A 15702-nucleotide genomic window follows, 5' to 3' on the forward strand; every position below is an offset into this window, starting at 1 on the left:
CTATGAAGTATTATGGAGACATTTACTGCGGACACACATGTACTTTAATGATTCTAAAGTACCTTCCACTCAGTGCTAAAGATTCCTTGCTTAAAGGACGCAAGCATCAATCAGAACGGAAGCTGCGGCAAATTAAAAAGAATAATAATGAAAGGACAGCACGTACCGGTACACAAACAACATCTTCTGATTCTTACCTTCTTGGCATCCCACACAGGAGTTTTCAATGTGTTACCTGAGTGATCCACCACCATCTCAGCTGAAATGAGACGTTAAAGATCATTTTAAATCCCTAGTCTTCGCAAGTGGACAAAGCTGTCACAATGTTTCAACTAGTGAAATTCTCCCTAATAAAACATGGTAACTAAGGAAGCACCTTGAAAGTCAGAGCGCTCCTATTCCCACTGGAAGACTCCTTCAGGGAATGTGTATTCCTGGAGGGTATTCCCCGTATTCCCATTTGGTGCGTCCAAGTTGGCTTACACACACATACATGTACTGGTAGCCCACTGATTCCCATTTGGGAACACGCATTGGTCTCTAGAAAGAGTAAGTGTTCCCAATTGATGAAATAGGCAATGTTGTGGTTGGAACAGGAGTTACCAATTTGACTTTTGAGACATTCCTTCAGCAATGAAATACGCCAGACTTTTTATCAATGATAATTTCTGTTCAAGTGCATGTGTAATGGAAACTCTTTCAAAGTCAGGATGAGAGGCATGGTATATTCTAGGAATTGTAACATGTCCAATCTACTTCTTGTTCAATCTAATCCACCCTGAGCTGAAGTGCACCCCCCCCAATCGGCGAAAAGAAAGACAGGTGGTTACAAGCAGCTACGCAAAGACCATACATGCCGGAGTAAATTAGTTACGCGTACTCAGGGTGCTCTGTGTCAAACGCGCATACACTTGCAAGCCTCAAGGCGCGCCTATGCGGTGATTACCAAAAAAACACGCCCTCTTTTGTTCCACTCAGAGCGGATAGATTAGACTCATCACAAAAAGGAGTCCTTCTGAAACTACTGTAGTAGCTCCACAAAGATGCAGTTACCGGCAGCTCACAGCCTGTCACTGCGCTGCAGACAATAATTGGCTTATGTAGGACAAAACACACTTAACCTTAACCCCTTAGGGTATATGTAAAAATCATATTGAAAATGGAGGATTTAGGACTGTTTACAAGTGCATGTACATGCAGGTTACCCGCACTTCAGCAGTGTTTCCCTGATGGTCAAATATACACCATGTCAAATGTGCACATTTGCTGTGACTCCAACAATTCGTGACCTGTTCTATCAGTAGCGATGTTATGATATGAATAATCAGCACGCAAACCTGAACCGGTTTTCATGCGTACCAAAAAGAAAAGAAGCAAGCCAGCGTCTAGTGTCACAACTGCATGCAGGAGGCAATCTTTGTTCCGTCTGCATTTCAGTTGAAGGTGGGAATACCATTCCAGCCTGTGTGCTGATTCACAGACAGAAGAAGAGTTGAACTGGTTTTGAGAGTTCACATGATCCACCCCCAAAATTTTGATGTAGGCACTGGGCAATCACTGTCAAGGTGACTGCTGTCCTTTTCTGTATTTGTGTCATGCATACATGTACATGTACCTAGTACATTTCTGCATATCATGCTTGTCCACTGCATTATTAATTGGAAGCCCTCTTACACAGGGCCCTGAGAACATCACTAAATGAGCCAAGCAGATGTCTGTTTTAAATGGAATAGTAGGACAGCTGATGTAGAATTTCTGTGGAAACCATACAGGTGGGGGGGGGTTGGTTGAAGTATATGTCTTTTATTTTCTGTCCTCTCTTGTTGCCTTATCGTGTTGCCAATTCAAGGAAAAAATCACTGTTCTGGCCTCTTATTCTGGCTGGCTGTAGTGATTCCTTGTTCACAATTTTTTTGCTGAATAACTGGGATCAAGCATGAGGTGTAATCCGTTGTGCATGTACGTCACGGCTGTTTCACTCACTCAGAGTCAGCGCAAGAAAAATGGCCTTTTGCATTCAAAAAAAATAACCCATTAGAGATTTCACTGGTACTTTTAGCCTGCGTGGGTACAAATTGCTGGTTATTATTCCTGAAGCTGATAACGGTCTACACAAGGATAAAATCATACAGGTCTACAATGTACATGTTTGTGTAGGTTGGTAACTGCGCTGTTTTCAGTGGGATACACTGAGGTCGCATACCATGCAGAACATGCCACTTATAACATTGTTGCATGTGTACATAATACAATGCTGGTAATATCTTTACTAATACTGATAAGATTATCAGCCAACGGACAGAATCCTGTAACATTCTAACATTTGAAAAACGTTGTTTGGTGTCTAGCAGATTAGCAACAAGCCAATGAATATTTGACCTTAATTGTAAACAGAAACAACCAAATTTTAAGAACGTAAAATTACACATGTAGCATATTGCTGTAACTAGTTTTTACATACATGTAAGTGTATGCTCACATTGCCGCTGCTTATTATATCAGTAAAGTTCAAAACCAATCTTATGATCTACACAAATTTCCACACTGAAAGAAAGTCCACCAACAGGCACTTGGAGAAGTTTCCCTCGGTGAATTTAACCCAAAGGGGAACCACAAAACTTTACGACTGCTATCTCATGGGCACACAGGCACCAACAAGCCAAATGGGCCGACACCTGGTCCGGTTTCTCACGCTGTGCATCTGCATCTGTCAAAATGAATTCGTGCCTCATCCGGGCACCAACCGGATGTGCATATTCAGCAGGAGCTGGGCACTTGGCCGCCAGCTTTCGTTCCCCTGACATCATTGTGCCTCTTACAACACACATTCTTATCAGGGGCCCATCAATACAACACAAGACTGTAAAACCACAGAGCTGAACTGCAGCATACCAGGATTGCTAATTTTATTTATGGGGGGGGTGGCACACAATTTATACAAGCACATGCACACATTCATCCATGGATGTCTACATGTACATTATGTGCAGACAGGTGCAGGGACACAGACACTGACAACAAACAAGTTACAGAAACAACCCATCACTGCTTGTTTGATAGGGGTTACACAGCACAGTGCAAACACACAACTCAAGTGTTCGGCCCAGTATCTTCCCCCCCATGCGCACGTGTTGACTTCCCTCTGAATTCTAAGGCAGACAATTATGTTTTTGCAACAATGTGATGGTTGTGGGTGACATACACGTACACTGCACATATTCCTGCACTACAGTGCACATGATCAAAGATGCCTGATGGTTTCACCTAGAGGTTTGAAGTCAGAGGAATGGATGTGCTTCTCTTGAATGCCTTGTTGGATATGGTGTATTTTCGATACCCCTATTCAAAATGCTCACATACATTGTACATGTATAACCCCCCCCACACAAAAAAAAATTAACCATGCATTCGAGCAGCTGCAGTTTGCGTATCAAATATTCAGTTGACAATGATCCTCAAATGAAAGGAAGAAAGAAATGCATCAATCTTCAGTAATGAATACAGCCCTCAATACACACAACAACAGATCTCTCTGCACATATTTACAGGTATCAAGCACAACAGTTTTGGAGGCCTAGACACGATTACGAAATAGTGCCACTGGTGCAGTCTCTGACTTTCTGATGAAATTTAAATACAGTACATTCACAGTACCAGACACCTGCATTGATCATTTGTGACCTGTTCCCACATCAGCACACTGTACCCGTAGCTAAAAAATAAAATTGACTTTGTATTTTTGAATTTTCTAGTCAACTGAGCTCTACAGTACCAAGATGTGAATTAATTACATCTCTCTCTGATCCCGTATACCTGTATGACAACTTGTTTTCTGCACTAGCACCTACATGTATAGAATACTACACATATATGTATGTGGAACATCAAAGATGGAAAATAATGTAGATGCCTTAACAACATCTGATGTCAGATCATAAGGTCAATCAAAGGGCACCCTTGTATGGTGAGAGTCTCAGAAGACATGCCACTACAGGTTTAATGAGACCATAAGACCTTCCGCAGCCTGTAAGTAGGGTAGTTCATGCGTGGACATTTAGCAGAATAACTGTGACAGAATGTTGGCAATTCCTCACGGTAATTTTTCACAACTTTTATTCCAATACAACTGCAGCTTAAGAGAAACGGGAAAGAGAGCCGAGGAAAGGAAAAAGACAATCTGAGCCCTCAACTGGGATCTGAGCTACCGGTAGCCCACTTTTTACCTCTTCTGTGCGAGCCCGGCGACATGCCTCCGTGGCCCTGGAATGGATCGATGGGCGCCATCACGCTCGTGTGCAGCGCTGAGTCTGAATTTGTTCTGTAGAGAGCAAAGAATGAAGGCAGAAGGAAAAAATGACTGGTTAGACTTGAACTCAAACCAAAAGCCAACTTTGAACAAAAGCAGCAAATTGGCACATTATCTGCTGCCGGTACATACATGTACATGTACCGTACCGTACATGTAGAGTCTCACTCTCTTGGTTTTGGGCTAAAGGGCAATTCCATGCAAATGTATACATGTAGTACAGTCCTGTAACATGGCGCACTTCGACATTCACTTAACTTTCCTCACACAGCATAGCCAAACCTCGATTGTCTGATATTCAAGTATTATTTTTCTAATTTGAATATTCAAATGCAAGATTCATGAAAAGGAAGGGAAATTTTTTTTGTTGTTTTAAATGAGAAAAATTGCTCTATGGAGGCTTGTTTCAAGCAGATTCAAATGAAAAGCGTCAGAAATCTTTCAAAGATTTAAAAAGTAAATTATTCATTAAACAATTTTAAAGGAATAGAAATTTTCAACAGGGCAAGAAGTATTGTTCATCTCTTAAATCTTGATAAATCGTGGAGATACTCCTAGATGTGAGTAGCTATTATATTATATTATATCATAATGTACAATTGTGTGTTGTTGCAACTGATTTTGAATATGGTTTGTTCAACAATCTGCCAGACAGTGCGACCGAATATTCAGATATTCGATCAAATTGAATATTCAAATAGTAAATTACTCGAATTGACTCAGCCCTATTCATTTGGTAAAAAAAATGGTACTGTTACAGTACATATACCTTCATGACACCTGGTGTTGAACCTTTGAGAATAATTTCGGTATCATGAAATTTTGTTGGGCTCGAATTCAGCTAATAACAAATGAATAATGTGCAGACACCAGTACGGTGATGTTTTCCCAATGAGATGGTTCATGTACAGTGCACGTTTGTGCGTACATGGACATACCTTCTGACATGTCTGAAGTCGTAGTCAGCAGGGCAGTACTCTGCATATCGCCGACTTGTACATGTACGTGTACATGTACTCGTAACTATACATGTATTTTCCACAACATTTTCAGTAAATCACCTGTACCGGTACATCATTACTGACCAGTCAAAAGTTACCTGTAATTGTACCAGCCAAGGAGCAAAAATAACACCTCCACAGTTCCTGCTGGTCTGATACAAATACACATGAGCTGTACAAATACCGGTACATGCATGTACACACATGTAGGCATACAGGAACACGTTGCATACCATAAAGTGCCTGTGCATACCGCTACAATGTGGAAATGAATTTCAGTGCAAACACAAGACACATTAGGGGATGGAAGTTGAAAATACTGAGCACTTAGCCATGTACATGTATCGGTGTCAGAAAGCACTTTCACATGTACATGTGCACGCGCAAGCATCACAAGCGATATGACATGCTGCTAGATTTACATGTACATGTACAATGTAACATATGGATATGTGCAAGTACAGTATATGTACTCGTACGCATAATCTAATATACAGTGCATGTATACAGCGTGACTTCTGCTCAAGGTATTTTATCAATGAAAAATCAATGAACATGAGTAGCACATGTACTGCCTTTAATTGACTCTGTACAGGTAAATGTCACACACTGCAAGAACAATTTAAGACAAAATTCATGCAATGAGCGCATGTTCATTATTGCAATTTTATTGTATTTCAATTTTATTGAGTATCTTCAATGCACATCAATACACATGTACAAAGTACCGGTACATGGGTCTTTCTTTTATTATGGGGGCTAATGTGTATTTCAGGGACATCATAATTATCAGGACCATTTAAAACAAGACCAGTTTCACTTTCCCATTTAATTTTCATATGTATTTGTCAATTAATGTGTTAATTACATTAAATCCATTGACAGTAAAAAATTGCTGATTTACACAATACATGTACCGGTAACTGAAAGGGAAAAACCTCATCGTTTCTCAGACTTTTTTCAGTATTCTGTGTGACATTTTTGATGACCTATTTCATAAGACATATTATACCACTGGCAAAACAAATAAATCATTCATTTTCTAACTACGCTATCAACAGAAAGGTAAATTATGATATTAGAAAAATCTCCTAATGAAATTCATTTTAATTGAGAATACAGGTGTCATCATAATCGGATATAACAACGTAACATTTTGTTCCTCCAGTTGTTACAAAGTTAAAATAATTTTTGGCTGTTAAAAAAAATGAAAAGCTGTTGTGATTTATTTCGAAAACCTAAAATATCAACTCTAAGTGCCCCCCAAAAAACCTCCTACTAACTCATATCTGCGATCCAAAACGTTTCTGAAGATATCCCTGTCAATTCTCGTCAAAAAATATTTTGGTTACTCGCGAAATTGTTATGTTGTAAACAAAAACGTTTGTGCAACTTCCAACGTTCCGTGGAGTCGGGATCATATTGCAAGCCTGCATGCACTGTCACGTGACCATCACATGACACAGACATGCCCAGTTCCCGCCATTTCTTCATCATCGAGAGACTTTGATCGAAGTTTTATCACTCACACGTTATGCAGTGACAAAAAGTTATGGGGTGGGGTTTTTTCTCGAGACACGAAGGTAAAATTTACTTGAAACTCAATGTATTTGCAGAAAAAAAGGATGAAAAAAGGTCGTAACAATGTCACAACATGCCAGCCAAGAGGTCCACTCGCAGCGTGCCATGTCAAGTCGGTACACATTCGCCGGCGACTGTGTTGTGAGCGGCTGAATATTTGGTGGCTGTGACCACATGGAAACAGTGCAATGCACATTACGCCTCTCAGGAAACAGTCACCAGCACGCATGTGCAGTGCTGACTCGGCATGCTGGTGCGATTTTGTGAATGGTCCGCTAAGCCTGCGTGCTGAGACGTTTTCAACATACATTAGTATACAGCTCAAATCAAGAAATTGGATGTAGGGATTTTGTTGAACTTTTTGGCATAAATGCTTTGTGACATCAAACTTTCTTCACATTCCACTTGCATAAAAATGTGAACCGGCATCGAAGTACACGTACATGTATCTCTGCAACTCTGGATTCTCTGAAATTTTCTTCATTATCCAGTAAAGACAGAAGTTACGGTATGTTTTTAACTTTCAAGTAGACCTAGTGGGTGCGCGACAAATTTTTATACCCATTCAGTCATGACAGTCCAACCTCGTTAATAACAACACTTTAAATACAAGATACACCTTTAACAAGAATTTTTTATGCCCCAATACTTAGTTTTTCTTCATTTTCATTATAAAAGGCTTCTTTTTTTATTCACAAATGTTGAACCCACTGCAATATGTGCAATGTTTGGTGACAATTGTAATGCTTTATGACATCAAAATTGCTTCGCATTAATTCCCATTCATCAAAAATATGGACGGGTTTCAGAGTATCTTTGTATTCCTAATTTATTTTAGATCACTATTCGTTGACTGCAAACATGAAATGTTGTTGCAATTGTTAAACAAAATCTAATACAGTTCCCAGTGTAAATTAATGTTTGTATTGTGACAGTTTTGCCATGTGTAACAGAGAAACCGGTTTCTCTGTTACACGGGAAATGAGTCATAAAGCTCTTTAAAAAAACTTCAAAACACTTAATGTTTCTGGCAAAGGTGCACAAGCTAAATGGCATGCATACAGTACCTATGAGCTGTGCCATATATTCGCTATTTAAGCAACTTTGTGTTAAACCAAATGAAACTTTGCAAAACAATTCCAAAAATAGCCAAAAAGTGAACTTTACTCACAAAAAATGGCATGCACAGAACCATCCTACATGTACACATGTATTTGGTTTCTCTGTTACACGTCAAATAATTTGCTGCACCACTGCACAAATTGGGTCTGCACACGTCAAGTAGTTATTCAAAGCAAAAATCATTTACATTTAATGCATGAATGTATTATCAATTACATATCAACAAGTTTTGAATTTGTTTGAACAAGTTTGAAATTTTTACCACCATGTAACACATTTGGCCCCCTATTTAAAAGAAAGACCCACGTGCATATTAAAATAAACCTTTCATGAAACACATGAGCCATGTACGGTACATGTAGCTTTCTTCAAGGACAAAACTTTACAATGTACATGTACCAGTTACAGTCTTCATTATTAGCAGTTGGTTCCCCTCCCCCCCAAAAAATGAGGTCAGAATTTTTTAATTTTAGGGTTACAGATAGAAGGACCCTTTCGAGCCTCAATACTGATTTCACTTCCAGCCAATTTTAAATCTTATACAAATGATTCTGATTTGTGATTATTGCTGTGGCCACAAAAAAACAAAAAAGACACCCGCAATTTACAGCACCAACACACAGCTGCCAGAAAAAAGTTTGTCAAAAACTGCTGCCTTCAGAAAATTCCTTGTCAAAAACCTGCTTTTATTGTTATTTTTTTTTCACGCATTTCATGGGCTAGTAAAAATCTCTGCGGGCTAAAAAATCACAATTTACAAGCCTGGCGGGCTACTGTCAGAAAAAATAAAGGGCAAGCCCTGTATACATGTGACCTTTTATACTTTCACTTTATAAATCTATTAAACATGTACATATGACATATACTCGTACATAAGCCTACATACCGTATGAATGTATTGTGCAATGTAGATGCAATGAACGCACGTACAAATACATACATGTACATGTACAATTTTACAATAACCTACCTGGTACGAGTAAATTCACCGGTAAAAGACAACAAACATAAACATGTACATGTACCAGCACATGTACTCCAACACCAGCACACGGTAGTTGCAGGGAAATACACTCCACATTTCACCTATTTTGTGGGGACCGAAAACGTTGTGGGGACTCAGAAATGTCCCCACAACACGACAACTCAGTTCAAATTTCCCTAAAAAAAGGAACTTGTCCCCTGAATGCGGTGAATGCCTACCCATGTACTGAGCATGTGTATTTGTGCATGTGGCAAAAGTACCCAAAACAAATGAAATAATCTCACATTTTATTACCGATCAGAGACTGAAAGGCAGACATGACACTGATTTCTTTTTCATTAAAAGGGATACACAAAGTAGAAATTTTAACATAATGCCTGGTGCTCCAATGTTTCATTTGCATGTACATGTACATGATTTCAATTCCAGTTTAATATTGGTCAGTACTTGTATATTGTGTATATATTTCATTTTTTCATCTTTTGTTGTACACAGAACATGCCACATCATTGATCAAATTAAGCAAGACACACACGGAAAGAAGTGGATCTCATTTTCGTTCTTCATAGACTCTGCAAACAGTTCCATCAATTACGGCCTGGTCTGCTCCTGATAATGGCTGTCATGACCCTGGCATGAGCGTGCACCAGTATCCATGCATCCAGCCATAGAGGGCACCTCCCCAAGGCTACCATATTATCAATGAAAGTCAATTAAAGCAGGTTCAAGGCAAATGCATCACTGGTGGACTTCATGCACACATGCACTTGAACATGTACAGTACATGTAGTACCGGTACACTGCACAGGTACATGTGTACATATGCGTACATGTTCAGTATGTATTTGTCTGATTTCTGCAAGCTTCATCAATTTGCTTGGTGCGATGTTGGGTGGTGGGTAAAATTTCCAGGCCTTCTGAATGACTGCTGTCTGTATGGCATGCTGCTGGTATTACGCACACGAACAGTTCACATATCGGGCCTCTGCAGCTGTGATATGAAAAATATACATGTACATATACATGTATATGAACAGGTACCATCACATACATGTACCGGTACATGTGCATGGACAGCAAATGTGCATGGACATGTACATGTGTACATGTACTGTACTGGTAGCTTCATGTTCACATACCGGTACATGTATTGTACAGCACATAAATCCTACGGTCCCACTTACCGGGTGTACATGTACATGTATAGGTATGTACTATACATGTACATGTCTGATGAAAATCAACCCCAAATTAAACCCAAGAGCATGAATGAACACATGTGTCCTTCCAGTACACATTAGACAAAGTATGCACACATGTACACTGTACATGTATTTCCCATGAACATCTTTGATATCAGACCTTGCCCAAAGTTGGCACTGTTTCATGAAGCTCATGTGTGGCTCATCACCGTCTGACCACGGCATGATAATGACACGCAAACTGAAGCAATAGCCAAAGACTCCCCACTGTGGACATGGCTTCACCACCCTGTACACATACAAACGATACATGCACCTTCAATATTAAGTGCAAAGCCTGATTGCTTCTAAGGACTTCATCCGTCCCATTACTGGATGCTCTCACTCGAGTAGCCCAGATAACTGAGCAAAACTGGAAGTTCTGCTCAGAATTGTGTACAAGTGGAACATTGTATGTCCTCAAATATGGCCTGACAACAAGATGTCGTGGGAGATGTGACATAAAACACCATGGCTCCATCGCCCTACCTGTAAACTGTACCGGTACATCATCATTCTTACATACATGTACATGTACTTTGTACAATAAATAACTAGTATTTGTCTTGAGTTCTACAAGAACCGATACATGTACACTGTCCCAGCATGTACATGTAGGATCAGACACTTTTGTCAAGGAAAGAACAAATATTACCCCATGGGCAACGACACAAAAATCAACCATGATGATAGTGGTTTGTGATGGGCAACCATCGATGTGAAAGTACTGTTATTACTCTTACAAAAGACAGCTATAACGTACATTTAGATGTACAAGAGCCTAGTCACCGTGCAGTAGTTTAAAGCCATTTTAAAATGTACGAATCCCCCATAAATAATATCGTACAGCGCATGCTAAGCATCATTCACAGTAAAAAAGCAAGGCCAAGGAATATCACATCACTCATACATGTTCACAAATTTATGTAAAATTAATATGAAGTTATAATTAATGTTGTCTCAAAGTTACGTGTACTAGTCCACAGATGCACCGGTACAAGTAGACATTTACACGTACATATACAGTAGTTGTGACCAAATTTAATCTCCCCGTAACCCCCTTACATTTGATTATGAACTGAAATATTGCTTTGTAAACATACCGTACAATGTATGTATGTGTACACAGTATACCTACAGGTACTTTAATTGTACCTGTATTTCAATACAGAATATACATGTACTGTCACACTAAGCCCACAACAGAGACTAATAACGTGAATTCCAAAGACTCTTTGTGAAAATTTACGGTGAACGAATGTTAACAGGGAGGTGCACTGTAATAGATGTGCACATACACGTATCATGTCCTACCAGGACTTGTCCGTCTTGGCAAACAAATATACTGTATACATGTACAGTGTACATTATCCATGTGCATGCACATGCCTCTCCAGCCCTCTCTCATCACCTTGTAAATTGTTGATGTGATGAATGAGCCAGGCAGTTCAAAGGCAAGCTACATGTGCATACATCCAGCACCCCATTCCATACATGTGTGAAGAAGCCAAACTAATTGTATGAGGCATGGTACCAAGCCAAAAACTTACAAATCCAGTGTTATGAAATCCTCTGCGCGGGGCTCGAATGTTGGCTTGGGGGGGGGAGACACTGCCATTTTGACCTCAAGAAATGGGACATGTAAAGGGGCACTGCGGCGAGTAGCAGGGGCAACAAGGCCAAAATATCTACAAAGGAAAGGCACTGAGGCCAAGGTGTAAAATATTCTGCAAAATTGGTTACAAAACTGGAAAAACACAAAAAAATTTTTATGTGCTTGAGCTATCACAGGCCGCGTCCAAATTACTTGGCTATGGCTTGAAATTACACACGACTTTATGGGAACTGGCTTCGGCCACTACCACAGACTCGTGCGTAATTTCAGGCCACAGCCAAGTAATTCAGACAAGGCCATTAAAACATCAGATTACAAAAAAAGGCACATTTTCTGACAAAGGATTTCTTAATTTTGGGGAAATTAACTTATAAAAAGAATTCAAGTGAATTAAACCATACATTAAACAAAGAGAATATGTTTTGTTTCGATTTTGACGCATCTTTTTTGACTGACATGACTGCAAGAGTGCAAGCTTACCAACCAAAACCCCCTGCACCATGAAGCTGACCAACCCATTACATCACGGAATAATCAGTTAAGCATGTGTAGTTGAGACTGCTGCGTGCACAGAAACTTGGGGTACAAAAGACCTCGCCGTACCAGTAGCTGAGGAGGCCCGTTTCGGATACGAATGTGCCAGCTGGGTTGCTGCACATTATGCCGCGCTATGCTGGCTGGCTCCACGCACCCATATGTGCCTGCAGCGAATAATTGTCCACTGAATGTTGGACTGCAGAACGAAATACACGTACATTTATGTACCATAAATCGAAGTCAATAGCACATCATAGTACATCATGTACAGAGCAAAATACTTAAATAGGGCAGTAACTGCATCTTCACACGTAACGCTGCATCTCCCCTTAGCCCAGGTTGGACATTGTCTTCATTTCATTATGACTGACGTCAAGGGTCTAAGACTTGTGTATAAAACGACCACAAATTTGGTTCTAATTTGTTCTTGGTTTACCTTGAAGAAACTCAGTTTTCACGTTCTTTCAAGTTCTTCATGGCCTTATCTATCCGTCTGGGAGGTTAAGGAATTTCAGAACGAACCATGGACTCCAAAATCGAGGAAAATAAGTGAGAGAGAACAATACTTTTGTAAACGTAATTCATCCGTTCTTGAGTTGAAAAGTACAGGCACGTACAGGAACACTACGCGTGCATGATTTCCAGTGAAGGACTTTCACGCCTGCTACATGGAGGCTGTGATTGGTTCCTGGCTTAAACCTGCCTGCCATCGGGCTGATATAAAAAAATGCAGTTCTGTTTTTGTTGGATCGAGGGCTTCAGACTGACCAATTAACCCCCTATCGATCACCCCTAAAATGTTCATATTTTGTTCTGCTTTATAGTTCGGTTTATAAACATAAATTTGCGACACAACCTGCTATTTTATAAGAAAAACCTCGGTCAGAGTAGCCGGCTTTGTATATGCCGGGTTCTTGTACGGGAATAAGTTCATCAATGATCTCTCTTTGAAGTGTTTAACATGTTTAATTTGTTCATAGAGTTTTATTGGTTATAGATGTATAAAAACACAATATTGTAGAGATCCGATTTTTATTAAAATGAAACAGTAACGTATCTGGATAATTGAGGACTAAAAAAAGATTACATTGCGGGCATGATCGTGATGAACAGGCAAGACTGATTGGGAATGCAGTATGCAGAGGCAGTGCTGACGCATGCATGCGCGGTAAGTAACGATGAAACACAAATCGTGCTGTTGATCGGCCTGACCTTTTTTTATTTGTAAACTAAACATACTCAAAGCAGACTGAATTGGCAATGATGAGTTGGATTTTAGAGCAATGGACAGATAGCTAGACTATGTCTAAGTTTTAAAAAATCTCCTAATTCATAACCATACGGTGGGGGAGGGGGTGGGGAGATGCTCTCTTAAAACCCTTAGCCTCACGTAGACATCAAACCACTGGAAATTCAAGTTCATGTCTACTATGTAGTTGTTTGGAGTCCTCTGTAATCAAAAGTGCCCTCCGATATTCTTGTCAATGTTTTTCACCAGTGAAGAAATGTCGCCAGTTTTGTCAGTAAGCTTAAAATTCATTGGCTTGGGATGTTGACGTTTATGGTCATGCTGGAGCTCTGTCTGGTTATCGGGCGATGGATCCCCAACAATGTGCAATTTCAAAATATTCAATAATCTCAAAATAGGTGATTTTTCATTTTTAAATTCAGGCCCAAGAGATGATGATTGTTAATCGCCGTTGACTCTCATATCAGTCTAGTTTATATATAAAAAATACTTATCTGTGCCAGTGCATTTTGGAAAAGTTCTCCATTTCTAAAAAAAAATATATATTTGGTATAACTTTTAAAATGGGGCAAATCAACAGAAATGAGTAAATTGCCGTAGCAACAGAAATGTGCCAAAGCCTTGCTGGATGATACTCTCGACACCGAACTGCCGGGAGTCCCTTAACTTCTATTGTTAGCACATAATACATGCTCAAAAATGGCCAGGATTTGTACAAATCATGAATTTTAGCTTTCCCGTACTGGCCGTAGTAGACTCGGCTTGCGTGCAGGTAACTATAGGCCAATCGTCACCATGACCAACGAACGCCACAGCCTCGCCCCCCGGCCAGCCCAATGTTGTGAGTACTCGGTTTCGGAGATCAATGGCACGGCATTCGAGGCTGAAAACCACGTTGCGCATTACATGCTTTATGAGAGTGTTTTCGAAACAAGTGGATTCGGATAGACTTCAGTTTTGCTGGTTCCAGTCAGATCATGTAGTTTTGATGTACGTGTACACAGCTCGGAATCTTGTACGCCGAATAGTTGCATGCGCACACTGTACGAACTGCACTAGAGAACGGCTGAAACAGTCCACAACTATGGCAAGAATTAACGTTACATCCAACTTTATTTTCCCGTTTTTGTGTTTGGTGGTGATGTGTAGAATTTCTTATCCCACCAGCTGTGGAGTTACAGACATGAAATTGGCTCCTTTGAAAAGGTTGAATTGTTCAACATTTTAGTTACAAAATGTTTCACCCGATTTTGTACCCTTTATATCCTGGACTCCCTCCGTAATGCAGTACGGTCAGGGAGTCCACCTGGGCTACATCTCGCCTCACAATGACATCTATTGATGATCACATGTGCAACCAAATGTAGTACTGAGTACCAGCACCTACATGTACAAACAAGTTGACCATGCCATGAACAAACTCACACAAGTTGTATGGAAGCATGTGTACACATGTACATGTATGCACACTGTATCACGCAGGGATCCAATGTACACGAATGCTGTCAAAATTCTAAGAGTTGAAAGTTGCTTGGATTACCCAAAATGTACATCAAAATCTTGCATAAACCAATAAAAAACTTTGAACTATTTTTGAGCCTTTTCTAAGGCCGACCAAAAGTCCCAAAATTGTAAAAACCGAGAAGCTACACATCGCTCCAGCAGAGACACACACATTTGCAGTTTTAGTCCCGGTACATAGACACGTACATATGTACTGGTACATGTTTGGGTACACATTTGCCTCCCCTGATCTCAATTTACCCGCCTACGTACAAGTAATTTGTTCTTACAGCATACCAGATTTCAAGCCCAAATCATCGCTAACGAGTGTCCAATGCAGCGGGAGAGAACCTCTTAACAGGAAGAGGAAAAGGTTAATATCAGCAAAATTTCTATTCTGGAATGTGCATTCAGTGTACAGTGTGGAATATCACCAAGATATGTGTAAGTTGCTGGGTAATCATCCCTTTAAGCTTTTTTACCCATCTGAGAAATACCCAATCAAGAATAATTTAACGTGCTACTTATTATTTTTATTTCTAATTTTTTGAATTTGTTTTTC

At 39.9% G+C, this 15702-nt stretch overlaps 1 protein-coding gene across 5 annotated transcripts in view; it reads right to left on the reverse strand.

The window, feature by feature from the left end:
- The window catches only part of crtc1 (CREB regulated transcription coactivator 1), a 70781-nt gene that overhangs the window by 19899 nt on the left and 35180 nt on the right, over positions 1–15702 (reverse strand). For all 5 annotated transcript variants that reach the window (XM_087136498.1, XM_087136497.1, XM_022249489.2 and 2 more), the window contains exons 5-6: positions 4224–4318; positions 198–259 (exon numbers count right to left, since the gene is read on the reverse strand). In XM_087136498.1, the coding sequence (XP_086992624.1) occupies positions 198–259; positions 4224–4318 (157 nt within the window). The remainder of the gene's footprint in view (positions 1–197; positions 260–4223; positions 4319–15702) is intronic.

The sequence above is a fragment of the Acanthaster planci genome, linkage group LG05 (assembly GCF_054643075.1).
Source record: "Acanthaster planci isolate LZ-2023a linkage group LG05, COTS_SCS, whole genome shotgun sequence".
NCBI classification, from domain to species: Eukaryota; Metazoa; Echinodermata; class Asteroidea; order Valvatida; family Acanthasteridae; genus Acanthaster; species Acanthaster planci.